Here is a 15,432-nt window from a genome sequence, read left to right on the forward strand (position 1 = left end):
ACATACGTGTAAGAGTTTTATTTTCTAAACTCGATTCAGATTTTACATTTATCTATAGCACTTAATGTTGAATTTACAATTAAAATGTCTGAATCTAGAGAATAACCATTACCGTGATAAGAATGAAATATTGTATATACAAAGAATTAAAATACAACATTTATTTCATGAAATGTAAATGATTGAATAACAGTAGGCATATACATAAATATATGTTAGTAGCAAATCAAAGGGGAGTTCTCCTTTTGGCAAGCACACATGTATAACTGCCTAAAACTGGTCTTTACAGCCGAGTTAATTATTGTCACTTTGTGCACTATTTCAGATTTACTATTAGTTTGTGTGAAAGGCTTTGTCCGCTACTAATTCATATTTAATGATGTATATTTAATATGGAATATGAATATATACAATGATATAAACCAAAAAAGCATATATAAATATAATGTTATTTTAGCCCGACTTGGCTATCTTATACTCTCGGACAGATACTCAACATATACAAGGTTGGACAGATGATACTACTCCTTATCAGAATATCAAAAGAACACCACCTGACCCAGTGACAGACCTTATGATCTAAAACACACACATGAGGGTATTTTACACACTGTTATATAAGTAAATGTCCTTCATTTGAACCTACAAACTATGTACAAAAATACAGAACAGAGTCCCACCACTAAAATTAACCCAAAATATTGGCCATCAATTGGTAATGGTGATATATGTTTAGCTTAACTAGATTTAAAAAAAACATGTTGAATAAATGCATATTTTAAAATAGAAATTAGCCAACAATTCAAACAATATAATGCTACAATCTAGAAGTCGCTAACTCAATATCTCACTTTCTTTTCTGAGGCTTTATGGGCACATAACTCTGGCTACACAACTGTAAATATACTAATATGGAGAAGAGTATAAAAAAATGTATAACATTAACATGTATATGAGATCTTTAGTCAATGTATAATATTTTCAAAATGTAGATTGGAATAATATAGAGATGTATATTAAGATATGAATGAATCATAATTTAATGAACAATTTTATTTTGCAATAAACTGTATCAAGCTTGTTAACGTTAAGTATGTGTTATAGTTTATTAGTTACTCAATGCCTCTCAAAGATTACTATTTTGCAATATTACTGCCCATGAAATACAATTTTTTATCATTCACAAACTTTCAAAGATCAAACAAAATCTTATTCAATATCACACAAAATTAAATTTTATACATTTTATCAATTTACATGAAATGGTTTATAATTTTCCTTAAAGATGCCTTATGTAAGAGTTTGGCTTTAAATGTTATATAAATTATTATTTAGACATTTATTCACATGACAAGCCCATAATCAACTCTCCATATCATCGGATGGCCGAGATGTAAATGGATTGAAATACGATCACCATTTAATGATTTAATTTAAGAACGGAGAAGTGAGGCTGAGTCACGATTAACCAACGTTACAATGCTAATAAAAAATCTATGCCACATCTTGTCAAACAGTGATAACGTCACTCAGAATAAAGTTATTTGAATGAAATGAGCTATTTTGGAACTATTATAGCATGAATGGTCAGCTCTTTATCTAAATCTTACATATTGCATCTTTAATATATTAAAATGTAAAAATTGTGTTTTAACTTGGTGGTGGAGGTGGAGGGGGTGGGGCTACCATCATAGGGTTCATTCCTGCCATAGTGTTAAAACTGTTTGGTGGGGGTGGAGGGGGCACTGGGCTATAAGTCATCTGTTGACTAGTAGTTGGAGGTGGGGGTGGGGCATTCATTGTATTTTGCACTGCATTTTGTTGCCATGGAGGTAAAGCTGATGGGGGTGGAGGAGGGGGTGCTGCTGGCATCTGAGCTCCCCATCTACTTGTGTTGGTGGTTGGCGGTGGTGGTGGAACTCCAGACACTGAAAGAACAAAATGTAAGAATTCATGGAGAAATGTAAATATATTCATATTCAAGATATCAAGTTCGACCTGTGGTTTCCGGTGAACTTTGTCATGTTGCGACCATGAACGGTTGATAAACAAACTGTCCACAAGAAAAGAAATTATTTATTATTATTGTCCTCAATCTCTAATCAGTTTTAAAATTGAAAGGAAAATTGGATTAAATGAGTTGTGGTTGTTGAGAAAAATGTGTTTAATACTACAAAGTAGACTGGCCTGTACTCTATTATTAACATTACCGGTAGTCAAATGTTTTTGTCTTTTTTCCTAGAATTGATTAGAGTAAAATAGAAATCAAATCCAGGTAGGAGCTTTCAATAATTGATTCACCTATCTTGTCAATTACATATGAAGCTCCTCCCATGATGTGCCAGACTACTACCTGTATATTGTCCTTAGCAACCACACCTACAATCAGTCACACAAATCAACACGACTGAATGTTACAGTCCTCAACATATTAGTACAGTTCTATATGAACTTACAACAAAACGAACTATTAATAATATACCCAAGGTCGGTATACAGTCTAACTACATTGATGCTATGTGACCCCATTATCAATTGTATCTTAAAGATACATTAGTTAAGAGCTAACTATGCCTATTGCAAGTCTTTCTTTATGCTTCAGGTGTTATAGAAATTATTAATTAGACCTTTATTTACATGACAAGCTCAAAATCAACACTGTAGACCCCCGGATGGATTGGATACAGCTTGGATTTAATCAGTTGTCCATTTAATAATTAAATCAAAAATGGCTGACCAAGCTAACATGAAAGACCTGCCAATTGAGGGTACCGTAGTCATTGGGAATGTTGCTTGATATTTCTGGTCCAAACTTCCAACAGTGACAACACCATTCAGAATAAAGTAATCTGACTGTAATTTTCAATATTTTCTTTTTTTATCATCTATTTTTGAATTATTATAACAAGAATGGTCAACTCTTTATTAAACTCTTAACTAATGTATCTTTAAGCTTTCTCTTTTACAGTGAAATAAGAGAGAAAGAGACACAAACTATTTCATTTCGGGATTAACATATGGATCAAGTTTTTTTAAATAGTTTGCATGCGCGATGGTGTCTTAAGCCGTGGGAGAACAACAAGAGGAAACAGCGAAACCCCACAAGTTTAGACAGGAGACCCTACCCCTTGTCACGTACAAGAATGGGCTCAAAACCATACCACTTGATTCAATGACAGACTGGATGATCTAAAGCACAGGCATTAGACCACTACACCACCTAACCCTCTAAGAAATAAAAGCAGCATTAACAAAATTGTTATGCTAAAAATACATACCTTGATTCTGAAGCCATGGCATGTTTGCCATTGAATTCTGGGCTTGAGTTGAAGGTGGTGGAGGGGGTGGGGCTGTTATCATTGTTGGGGGTGGGGGTGGTGGAACTCCTGAAAATAGAATTATATGGTTAATTTCCATCTAGCACATTTGGCTTTGCTAAACCGAGTCTAAACCATTCATCCCAATTAGCGATTAAGTAGTCACAGTTGTACATAAGGATATATTTGTGGGACAGAAGTGGCCACCAAACACTATTCATCTTGTTGGGGGCGATGCTCTTCAAGAAATGGTTAAGACTCCGCCAACTCATGTACGGTCAACTTGAAACTTGGCATGCTTTTTCCTTGGACAATTGCAGTCAATTGACAGTCAATATTTGCAGACGGTTCCGATGATGTCATACTTGTTTCTTTCCAAATCACACGATTCACTAAAACCTCATAGAATTGTAATTCAACAAAAGTTTAAGAACTACTTACCTATCATCTGAGATGTTGGTACATTTTGCATTCCCATCTGGGGCTGTTGTTGTTGCCATGGTGGTAATGGTGGCTGGTTATTCTGTCCCATAGGAGGTGGGGGAATAGGGGGAGTCATATTAGGAGGTCTATTTAACTGAATCTGTGATTGGTTAATCTGTGCGTTCATCAAGGGCTGTGGTGTACCCGTAAATCGTGTTGGAGCCATTGATATTGGTTGTCTCATTTGTTGATTATTCTGGGGTGGGGGCATCTGTTGCTGTTGTTGTTGCTGCTGTTGCTGCTGCTGTTGCCATGGTGGGTTCATAGCCTAAAATTAATGAACGATATTGCATTCTGTTATTATTATGTATCTTGCAAAAAGGCATGATTTAATAATAATTTATGTAACAATTGAGCCAATACATCACATACTCAAACATTTTATGGAATTTCAGGCCTCCATTTATTCCATATGCAGCAAAGAGCAAAGAGACAATGAATGATATGGTGCTACTAAAGGGACACATCGATCATTTCCATATTTTTAAACATATTAATTTGTTCCAAATTTAAGATTCAGTACACAAATTGGAAAATATAGGTTGCATTCCACATACAAACCCCATAAACTTGGAATGGAGATCTGTAACTTACCATAGGATTAGGAGGTGGGGCTTGGAATGGAGTTCTAAAGTTCTGTTGTATCGATGTTCTCATTTGCGTAGATTGTGTTGTTTTAGGTGGAGGGCCTTCCCCTAATTCAGCCATTAGTGACATATACTGGAAATGTATCAATATAATGTATGAAAAAGAGAAAAGTTAATAAATTCTCTGATTTTTACCACTTAATACAGTGAAAATGAGACTCTAGAAGACAAAATGTTCATATTAATTGTTTACTGCTTTATAGCCAATATTTTGATTGAACAGACAATGAGTATTATATAAAACCTTTCAGTATAAGCATTTGAAGATGAAATAGACATCACTTTAATTGAATATGACTGATTTCTGTACTGTACTTAAAGAAGCATTATTTAAGAGCTAAATCTGCTTATTGCAAGCTTTATTTTGGCTTCAAATGTTTTATAAACTATTAATTAGACATTTATACACGACAAGCCTATAAACAACTCTCTAGGACATTGAATGACCAAGATTTAAATCGATTAGAACACTGGTGAGATTATAAAATTTAAAATTAAAATGGATATTGAGACTTAGTCTACGGTACATCTTGGTCTATGGTACATCTTGTCAAAACTACAAACAATCATACCCTCGCTCAGAATAAAGTAAATTAAATGAAATTTTTAATATACTCATTATGTATTTTGGAACTATTATAGCAAGAATGGACAACTCTTTATCTAAATCTTACATAATGTTTCTTTAATAATTTATGACTGTCTAATTCTGTTATAGTATGTAGCAATATCTATATTACCTCGCTATCCATTTTAGCTTTATCAGCTAGTGATGTTACAGGTAACTGCGTCATACCTCTAAATGTATCTCCCGGTCTAAAAAAAAACACAATGGATAAATTAATTAACATGCTTCAAAGTTAAGATACATTAATCCTAGCCTGCATCAAGTGAATAGTTCAATGTTTGCACTTTTGATCATAAGATCTGTCATTGAGTCAAGTGCCATGGTTTCAATTCCCTCTTTTTAGGGTATGAGTAGGGTCCGCCCTAGGTTTGCTCCTCTAGTTTCCTCCCACTGCTAAATACCCCATTTCTCTTAGCCTCTCCCTATAATCTAAAGTGGTATCAGGTGTTCTTTCTGATACTCTGTTTGAAATTAATATTAAACTAATTCTATTGTCAATAAATAGCATATTGTTTATCACTGGCCTACCATATTGTATGGAAGACACTTACCGTTTTTGTTTACAATCTTGTGCTATATGACCAGTTCCTCCACACAGACTACATAGTATAGTGTTCGTTATAATATTCTGGGCTGCTTGAAGTTGTTTTAATTTCCTGAAAAAATTATTTTAAAATTGTCAATAGCATAAAAACTTCCTATCTAATAGTTGATAGAATGTTGGTCAATGTCAACCAAATTTTAAATAATAATTTAATTGGATGACATTATGTCAAGGTTTTCTGTAATGCAGGTTTCAGTACAAAGGTGGCATCAACATTGCTCCAAACAGCATTGTAGTTCTTGTGTGTAATATATCAGGTTTACTCAGTGGATCCAAACATTTGCATTAAATTTGCATTAGACCGACCGAAAACATGTGCGGAAATGCTGCGAAAACATGTATATGGAAAATAGGCCTTATAGTCTCACTGTACTAGCACATGTAAATTGCTTCAAATATTTATAGCATTAAGTATAAAACTTACGCTAAACCGTCATTTTCTCGTAAAGTACCATTAAGTAAAGCTAATTCTCGTAATTGTTGACGTCTCAGATCATTTTGACCTTCTGGTACATCAATACCTTGTTTAATTATAGTCTTTATCTGAAAAAGACAAAAGTAACAATATTTGAACTAGAATTCTTAAAGTAACAAGATTTCAAAAATAAGCTTAAATTATTCAATAAAGATATTTCGGAAAACTGAATATTGTGATGCAGATTGAAAATGTTCTGTATTTACAATTTACATTGTTTGATCACATACAATACGCTTCATAATTGTAATTCATATATAAATATTGAAATTTGAAATGAAAACCAACCTTTTCCACTGCTTTTTTAACATTTTCTGGATTATTAGCAGTGACATATGCATGTAGTGGCTCATCTTCACCAGGAAGAGGCTGACCATCTTTGCGACCAATCTTGCCTTCTTTAACTGAACCCTTACCCCGAATAATAATTTTAGCACCTGTCTGAAATAACAACCAATCATTTCAATGAATATCTGTTATTCTGAATTATTATGGTTAAAAGGTAATAATAATATTAATTCATGCTGCATGAGAAACATTACAGCATTTATTAATTTAGATCTTTATTCAAGTCCTAGTCATCGAATAATTTAGGCTCTGTGTACAGTATACTGTAAGGGCACAAATCAGATTGTTTTTTAAGCTACAAAAATTATAGATTTTTGATTTGAAAACATATACATCCATAGACATTGAAAGCACCAACCAAAAATATTCAAATTTGGGTTATGTTATCATTGTTAAATTTCTGTGAAATTTTCACACCCAAGCACAGTTTACACAATCCTCAGGCCGGCATTGTGTGGCCTCACAGCTGAGTGTTGAAACTCATTCTGGTTGGGTCTTAAATCCCTGGGTCCTTGCATAAGAAATTTTATTTCTGCAGTTGTCCATGTATACTGGTAGAACTGTGCAAGTGTGTCAAAGAGAGAGAGAAATGAGATTTTATGTCCACTCTAAAAATTACTAGGTCATTTCGTTCAATTTCATTTCAATAATTCACTTGCGCCTAGGGGTCTATAGCAGTGGGAGGAAATCAGAGGTTAAACAGGTGACCCTACTCCATGTCACGTATCAGCTGGGAATCGAAACCGTGCCACCCGAAATGAAATGACAGACTTTATGGTCTAAAGTGCACGCGTTAGACCACCCAACCCTCTTTTAATTCAGAAGAATATGGATCATACTTTAACAACAAAAACAGCATCAAATTCTTATTGTAGCCAACAAAGTTCCTACGGACAACAATTCATATAAATATTTCATTACTGTACGTACCTCCTTTTCTAGACACTTAAGTGTATTTCCACGTGGTCCAATGAGAAGACCAACAAAGTTGATATCTGGATGTTCATCTTGGGGTATCATAACCTTATCATTCACACGAACTATAAGAGGCCTACAAGATTCAACCATTAAACTAAATGCAAATCTTGGATATCATTAAAAGATTTGTAATTCCTAATTAAAGATACATTATGTAAGACTTAGAATCTTAGATAAACAACTTGTCATTCTTGCTATAATAGGTCATAGATAATGCAAAATGAATATATTGAAAATTTCATTCAAATTACTTTATTCTAAGCAAAGATATTGACCATTGATGGTTTGACAAGATGTGTGCATTGATTGTAACCGATTCTCCATTTTTAAATTAAATCATTAAATGGCCAAACTGTTCTAATCTACTTAATATCGATGACATCCGATGGCATAGAAAGTTGATTATGGTCTTGTCATGTTAATAAATGTCTAATTAATAGTTTATGTAACATTCAAGGCCTACAGAAAGACCTGCAATAGGCAGATTTAGCTCTTGCATAATGCCTATTTAAATAAGAAATAATTTAATGTATATTCATCATTATTTACTAAGATTTAGATAATTTTCAAAGTAAGAGAGCTATATCTACATGTATTTAACACAGCAATCAATAAGGGTCAGATTATGCTAACAATGTTCCAGAACATATTATACCACTACTCATTTGTCTGGGCAATTCACAATTATTATACAATACAATACAACTAGAAGCTAACAATTTAAAACCTACTTATAGTCTGCCGGAGGTTTATATTCTTTATTTAAATCTACCGCTTCTGTAACTAAACGATGTCTTTCTTCTTCCAATTTTTTCCGTGTACGATATTCTCGTGTATTCAACCGCTTTCCTTCATTATTATAGATTGGCTCTGGTGATGGAGATCTGAGGAAGAGGGGAGATAATTTATGTTTGCCAAAACTCATGCAATTGTAGGATATCAGATGAACTCTGATTTCCAGTGAATACAAGTAAAGAATGACAGAAGGGGAAATGGTTATGGGGTGCCAGTTTAAGGGATAATCATTAAGTAGGTGTGGAATTATTTTTATGTGTATTAAACTATTATGTGTTAATTCAAAATTAATTGAAGCAACTCAAAATTAACCAAGAACCAATTAACCGTCTCTTAACAATTAATACCAAAGCGAACTTCTTGTTTTGTTATTCCCTACTATAGATTAGGGAAATCAAACGGTAAGCATAAATCCATTGCCAATATAGTATTAAATATAGCTTACAGAGAATACAAAAACAGGCTATTTAAGTAAGATACAAGTACCACAAATTATGTGTGCGAGCATTCCAATAACCATTGATTAACATTTTAAATATAGCCTACTAGTTCTGGAATAAAAAAATTTACAAAATGACTGGGATATCGTTTTCAAATTAAAATGTTTGAATACTTTAGATCTATCTCTAGTAGTTCTGGAAAATGGGAAGGCAGGGCAGGAAGGGTATTTGGTCATGGTATCCATAAACTATTCAATTAGGAATTGTATTTTCAAAATTAATGATTGAGAAGAATATGAAATCTGATAGATTTGTTTAGGAGGAAAACTATTTTAAATGTACTATAAACAATAAACTGAGGGTTAGAAATATTACTGCTCAAGCAAAATATCATCCCTGTAGTTGAACCACCAATATATCTCCTTTCATTAGGTATTAAAGTGGCATTACACTTTTGCAAGTTCAAATATCTTGCATTCATTAATTAGCCTTTCATCATGCCAACTGCTATGATATTAATTTAGAAATTCTAGCATTTTAAGAGAACACTCTCAAATAATTAAAATCCCTTGTAATAATGTTGTAAACCGACATTTGTTAACCAGCTAATTTACTAACATGTGGGAGGTTTTCCAATACAGTAAGCTATAAAATGGCCACACTATATTATGGTTTTACACTACGGACAAAATTATATGGATTGATAATAATATTGCTACTTTAAAATTTCTGTTTATTTTAATTGAGAAGCCTGGGACAACATGTCATTGTTCAAATTCATGCAAATTTCATTAAAAAGAAACAGAATTAATATACATATAGTAAATCAATGATAAAGTGTGTAATATCATTATATCATAATCATGCAATCTGTCAATCATAATAAAAGTTCAAAAATTAACAAAAAAAGAAAAGAAATTATTGATTAGAATTAGGATATAAAATTACTTATGATAAAATATTCAATTGATCATATCTTTCTATATAAATAATATGGTGTCAAAAATAAAATATTAATATAGTTTTTTTTAAAAAAAGAAAAAGTTAACCAATTTTGTTTGTGTGTATTTTTGCATGACGTTGATCTGTCTTTCTGCTGTAAAATGAGATGTGTTATGATAATGGTCGCGTTCAAACCTGGCTTCTGGATTCGGCGGTATTCCCAAATCTCCTGTACGTAGCTTACGTGATATTTCTTCAATCTGTAGGTGCACTGTAACACAATGATTAAAGTAGGAGCAAAGGTTAACATTATATATACAATAAATAATTAATCAAACCAATCTGGACACATAATTATTTGATATTTGATTTCAACATATTTTCTCAAAATTTTTTTTAGCAATGTTTGTCCTTTTCTAGGCCAAAATATGTCATTAAGCAAACAAATTTCTTCAAAGCAGAAATATGACATTTTGATGGGGTTGGTATTTTCAAAAAGATTTAAGACAAAGTTTAATAATACTAATATGCCATTTTTATGTTTGGAATTTTTAGAAAGGTTCAAGACAAAAGTTAAAGGAAATGGATTATCCAGATTGACTTAAAAACATGTAGAATAAAGTTGTTTCTCCACCTAACTGTAAATCAAATAGTCTGTTATTACTTCTTACCTTAGATCTACATATATTCATAAAACAATTTTATTTCATTTTCTGAAATAACTACATGTAATTTAGACAATTTCAATAGTGTTTTAATTTTAATGATACATGTCTGAAAAATGGGTTTAAGTAATTAAATTTTTCATTAAGGTAGGTCCCCTAGTAGATTTGAAATTTATGATGGGTAATTCAATAGTCATATGGAGAGTAATTATCAATATTTAAGTTTTAAACTAACTTTTTAACATTTACAGATCAAGTTATTCTAAGCATAAACTATGAAAAGATAGCCACGCAAACAGTGCAAATACGCTCAAACAGCAGCTTTGTCTAAACTCCAGCTTATCCGAAAGGAAAGTTTGGAAGATGGGTAAATAAATGCAATGTAGCAAAACGCTTAATATTGACAGAGTGCATCATTTCATGAACCCAATGGTTACCACCTAATTTGATAGAAATCCATTAAAACATAGCATCTATCATGTTCACAATGTTTTTGGCAAAGGTGCAATAACTCTGTAAAGAAAAGGTAGAGAACACTGAATACTGACAGGGTTATCCTCTCATGACCCCAATGCTTTCCACCAAATTTGAAAGAAATCTGTTGACAACTAGAGCCTTTATCTTGTTCACAAGATTTTCGGCAAACAGAACAGAAATCTGTAAATCAATAGTGTTTGTCCTGTCGTGACCACAATGCCTAACAAGGTTTTCAGGAAAAGGGGCATAACCCCAGAAAGAAAAGTCGCGGAATGCTGAATATTGATAGAGTTTGTCTTCTCATGACCACGATGCTCCACACCAAATTTGAAGAGTCTGACAAAAAATCTAGCCTCTATTACGTTCACAACCCAATTGTCGACAGACAGGGTGATGACATAATATGCCAACACTGAAATATGGGCGTATAAAAATATATTTTGTAAGTGTCAAAAGCTATGCAAACACTTAAACCCTTGTGTGCATGAAAAATCAGTTCTTTTTAGATAAGACCTATTAGAGGTACATGTACATGTAAACTAAAAATAGTAAGTCCAATATTTGTTCTGATATGCATAATTTATAATATATATTTTAAAAGGTATACATGTATTGTTATTTATTTCATAATGTAAAACCAAATAAACAAAACTATCAAAAAATTGTTTTTTTAAACTATCATTAATATATTTAGACATTAACAATTTTACATGTATTTTGATTCTTATAATTATAAGTGTTTTATTTTCACTATTGTCAAAAGGTTTTATTAGAATAAATAAATTTTCAAAACCAATTGTTTACGGGGACCCAGCTTAATTTTCAACTGCAAATAAAAACTGATTACTTATCAAAAAGAAATTAATTTAGTTACTACTATCATTTTACATGTGTCAGCTTCACCTAAACTGAAATTTGAACGTTAGGGGAGAAAAAAGCAAATGTTGCAATTATTAATCCTGTTGAAAAATTGATTATTTTCTTTTGATTATTACATTATTTAATTTACCACAACAATGGAACATATTATGCAATTAAAATATAGGTATTTTATAGAAATCAAACTTAATTATTTGGTAATGTCATGTACATGTTTAATGATTTTATGTAGTTGACTTAATCTTAATCAAAGTTTAAAATAAACTGTGCAGCAATTACATGCAGTACTAAGTAATAAATACAAGTTATTATGCAGAATTTTAAACGACGAAAAAGATTAAACAATCAACATAGAATATACTATTCATATACTGAGCTTCACTGATGTTTATGTTGGGGGTCCACAGTACATTCTTTTACCAACTGATTTCAAATTATATTTCAAACCAATAGGTATAATCATGCAGCCATTCCATATTGTATACTAATACAATATGTAGATTATCCAATGACTTCACTATAAGTACAAAGTTTGACCATTGTTCTGAACCAAGTGTTACACTGAAATTCAATTTTAATTTTTTTTGCCAGAACAACTGTATAATTTACATGGAAACAATTTACAAGTTTACACACCTATATATTGTCTTTGTTGTTCTGTTGATAAGTTACATGGTAATGCAGCAGGCATCCCGGGTATGCTTGTTTTATCATCATCATCTGTGTTCCAGCGACTTTTTCTTTTACGCTTTCGTTCACTTGCACTATCTAATGCTAGAAAAACAAGACAAATATTATTACTATTTAATGTGGCCATACATGAGTCAATACCAAGGGCAATTATTAACAACCAGGTCCAGTTTGAAGACTACCAAAATTAACAAAGTTACCTATTTGAAGTCCATAGTATATACATATACTGGAAATTGGCACGGACAAACTGCAGTAGCCTATACAATATAGGTCAAATCCTGTTGGTAGTTAGCATGAGAATTCCATAGAATGCATGAATGAAACAGGGTTTAACATCTTTTCTGAACCAACCAGACTAATTATAATGGACATATAGTATGCTCTAAGGAAAATTTTGACGGCAGCAAATGAATTCCAACTGTCAAGGGTTCTAGGGCTACACACTGAACCACCATACCATGACTCCACAGAAAAGTAGAACTTGTCTTGTATATCCTGACAGACACCTGTACCGTACATGTATAGGTCAAACTCTCGACACCAATAATGATTTCAACTAGTAGACCTGCAAGCAGCACTGAACCAGCTTTCAGGAAGGAAACAGGAAGGAAGCATACGATAAGACCATTCATTGAGTTATCCAATGGTACTTTAGTTGTTTTGATCCGATGAACGACATCCAATGGATAAATTGCATTTTTCCCAAAAAACATCTATTTTTTGTGTTTCTTTCAAACTATTGGATATTTGTTTGACTACTTCCATTTTACGGATCATTGTCAGGATAGTTTCCTCAAGTGGTTTGGTTACTTAACTTCCTGCACCAGAAATTTCAGAAACATCCATTGAGAAGTTTTGAAAGAAAAGAAGAATAGAAGAGCATATTCAATAAATTTAGAGGTTGGCAACTTTTCTCAAAGATTGAGGGCTGAGGCCCTTTTTGAACCACTTTTATCATTTCAAGGCTATTACATCTTGATTCACACCCCTGGACCGCCGATAGGACTCTAAGTAACAGAAGTTTAAGAAAAGAAACAAGAAAGTACTTGATTTTCGGCGTGTCATATTTTGTTTCCAGATTATCCTATCTGTATTAATTGGGTATCATACGGTAGTCCAGGCATCGGGCCACGCAACAATACTTTAATCGGTTTAATGCTGTGATATCGGACGGAGGAATCGCATTTTTGCCAAAAGCATCCATTTTTTGTGGGTTTTTTTTAAATATTGGACATTATATCGACCAATTTCTACGGATCATTGTTGGGATTGCTTTATCCATATGGCTTTATGTTCAAGAAGTTTCAGAAACATCGATTTGAACATGGGAAGAAAATATGAAAAATTAAGGGTGATATATCTGAATTAAACTTATATTACTACAATCGTATTGACTTTTAGTATTCAAAAATGTAGGTCAAATTTGAAAGTTTTGAAAAATGACAAAGATTGTCTGATAAACAACTAGTTTTCAATTTTCATTGATAGAAGTGAACGACAAAGTGACGAAATGTTCAACTGCGATCGTTGTGGGAAAAGTCTGAGGGTTTCCGAAAATGTCATTTGTTTGAAAATAGGTAAGTGACGAAACTACGGCTGATTTTGTATTTTTGGGCACCTTACCCATTTATGCCACTGCCGGGCTGCGCAGAAGTTTCAAAAATAGCCTATGGAGTAACTATCACCATGGTTTCCCGATAGAAAATAGATCGCAGATCTGTACCCTATTAATATTAATAATAGGTTATCTTATTAGCAATGCAAAAGCTCGCTAGAGGCGCCACTGATACTATTTTTATCAATGTCAAAGAAACTGACTGTAAAATGTGTCGTTTTTGCTCCGCGACTTTGTGACGTCGAATGAACACCAACATTTTGGACTTTGCGCAGAGTTTGTGTCAAGCATGGTTTAGACATTCAGAAACGTATTTACGACTTATTTCTTCTATTTTGAAAAAATAAAATTATCAGGAAAAGGCAAAAATGGCGCTCGTCACTGAAAGTAAACGTATTTCTCATAGAAAGACCCTATATCAAAGAAAATAAATTATATAGCCCAAATTTAAAAATTCCAATAAAAAGTTAATGGTTGGATGGATGTTTCCTGAAAATTTGATGTCAGTATCTTCAATGGTTTCTGAGAAATTGTCTTCGGTCACTTTTTTTACATATTCAAAAAAAAAGGTGTATAGTATATATACTGACAGTGACATCGATCAATTTTGGGTCATTAGAATAACATTCTTATTTCTTAATCGATTTTGAAATTTTTTGGGGTTTCTTAAATGGGAGAGGGGTTGGAAAACTAGTAAATATTCAGTTTTAGTCAGATTCAAAAATTTAAAAACGCTTTTGCATTGCGAATCTTTTAACTTAAAGTTAGATCTAGGCATTCTACTGCCTCCACACACTGGGAAATAAGGATATGCAGTAAAAAAAATGGTAATAATAATAATTTTAGTAAAAACAATAGTCTTTCAAACGAAATATAATAATTCTCAATCAAGTCTAAGACTTTGGGTCTAGTTGGTACATAACATTGTATGTACTAAGACCACCACCACATTTTATAGTACATGTACTGATGTAGGTCAACGACCACATCACCATCATGACCATTCTTTTTATTTTTACCGTTGGTCGTGTCGGATGCGTTTCCCTAGAAAATATACATACCATCAGAATTCTCCAACTCTCTTTTTATAGTGCTGGTCACAAATGAATAATTCATCATAATTACAATAAACTGGGTTCTCTTATCTTATACTGAAATTAATTTGGAAATTAAAAAAAAGCAAAACCTTCAACGTTATAAGACGAATGGGTAAAATATGGCTGCTTTACATTTACTCATTTAGACAACGAAACGAAAAAGAAAAAAAACATTAACAAACTGTACATTTACTCTCTTTCAAGATATTTATGGAACACTGTGGTGTGTTTAGAAATGCTATATAAATATCCACTACACACACGAAGACTTATAATTCCAATAGCTAGTGAAAATATATTAACCTTTTATTCGTTTCGTTTAATGTTCATATCGTATAATCCAATCTTT

General features: G+C 32.5%; 1 protein-coding gene across 1 annotated transcript; it reads right to left on the minus strand.

The window, feature by feature from the left end:
* Positions 1–15,195, minus strand: LOC126811929 (splicing factor 1). Its single transcript, XM_050537991.2, has 13 exons — positions 15,048–15,195; positions 12,315–12,452; positions 9,853–9,928; positions 8,212–8,364; positions 7,433–7,553; positions 6,443–6,595; positions 6,104–6,222; positions 5,627–5,731; positions 5,188–5,263; positions 4,395–4,520; positions 3,759–4,068; positions 3,279–3,386; positions 1–1,928 (listed from the first exon to the last, which is right to left on the minus strand). The coding sequence occupies exons 1-13, from the start codon at positions 15,103–15,105 to the stop codon at positions 1,651–1,653; spliced, it is 1,821 nt and encodes a 606-aa protein (XP_050393948.2). The 5' UTR covers positions 15,106–15,195; the 3' UTR covers positions 1–1,650.
* Positions 15,196–15,432: the final 237 nt, after the last annotated feature.

Source organism: Patella vulgata, chromosome 2, assembly GCF_932274485.2.
Source record: "Patella vulgata chromosome 2, xgPatVulg1.2, whole genome shotgun sequence".
Taxonomy (NCBI): domain Eukaryota; kingdom Metazoa; phylum Mollusca; class Gastropoda; family Patellidae; genus Patella; species Patella vulgata.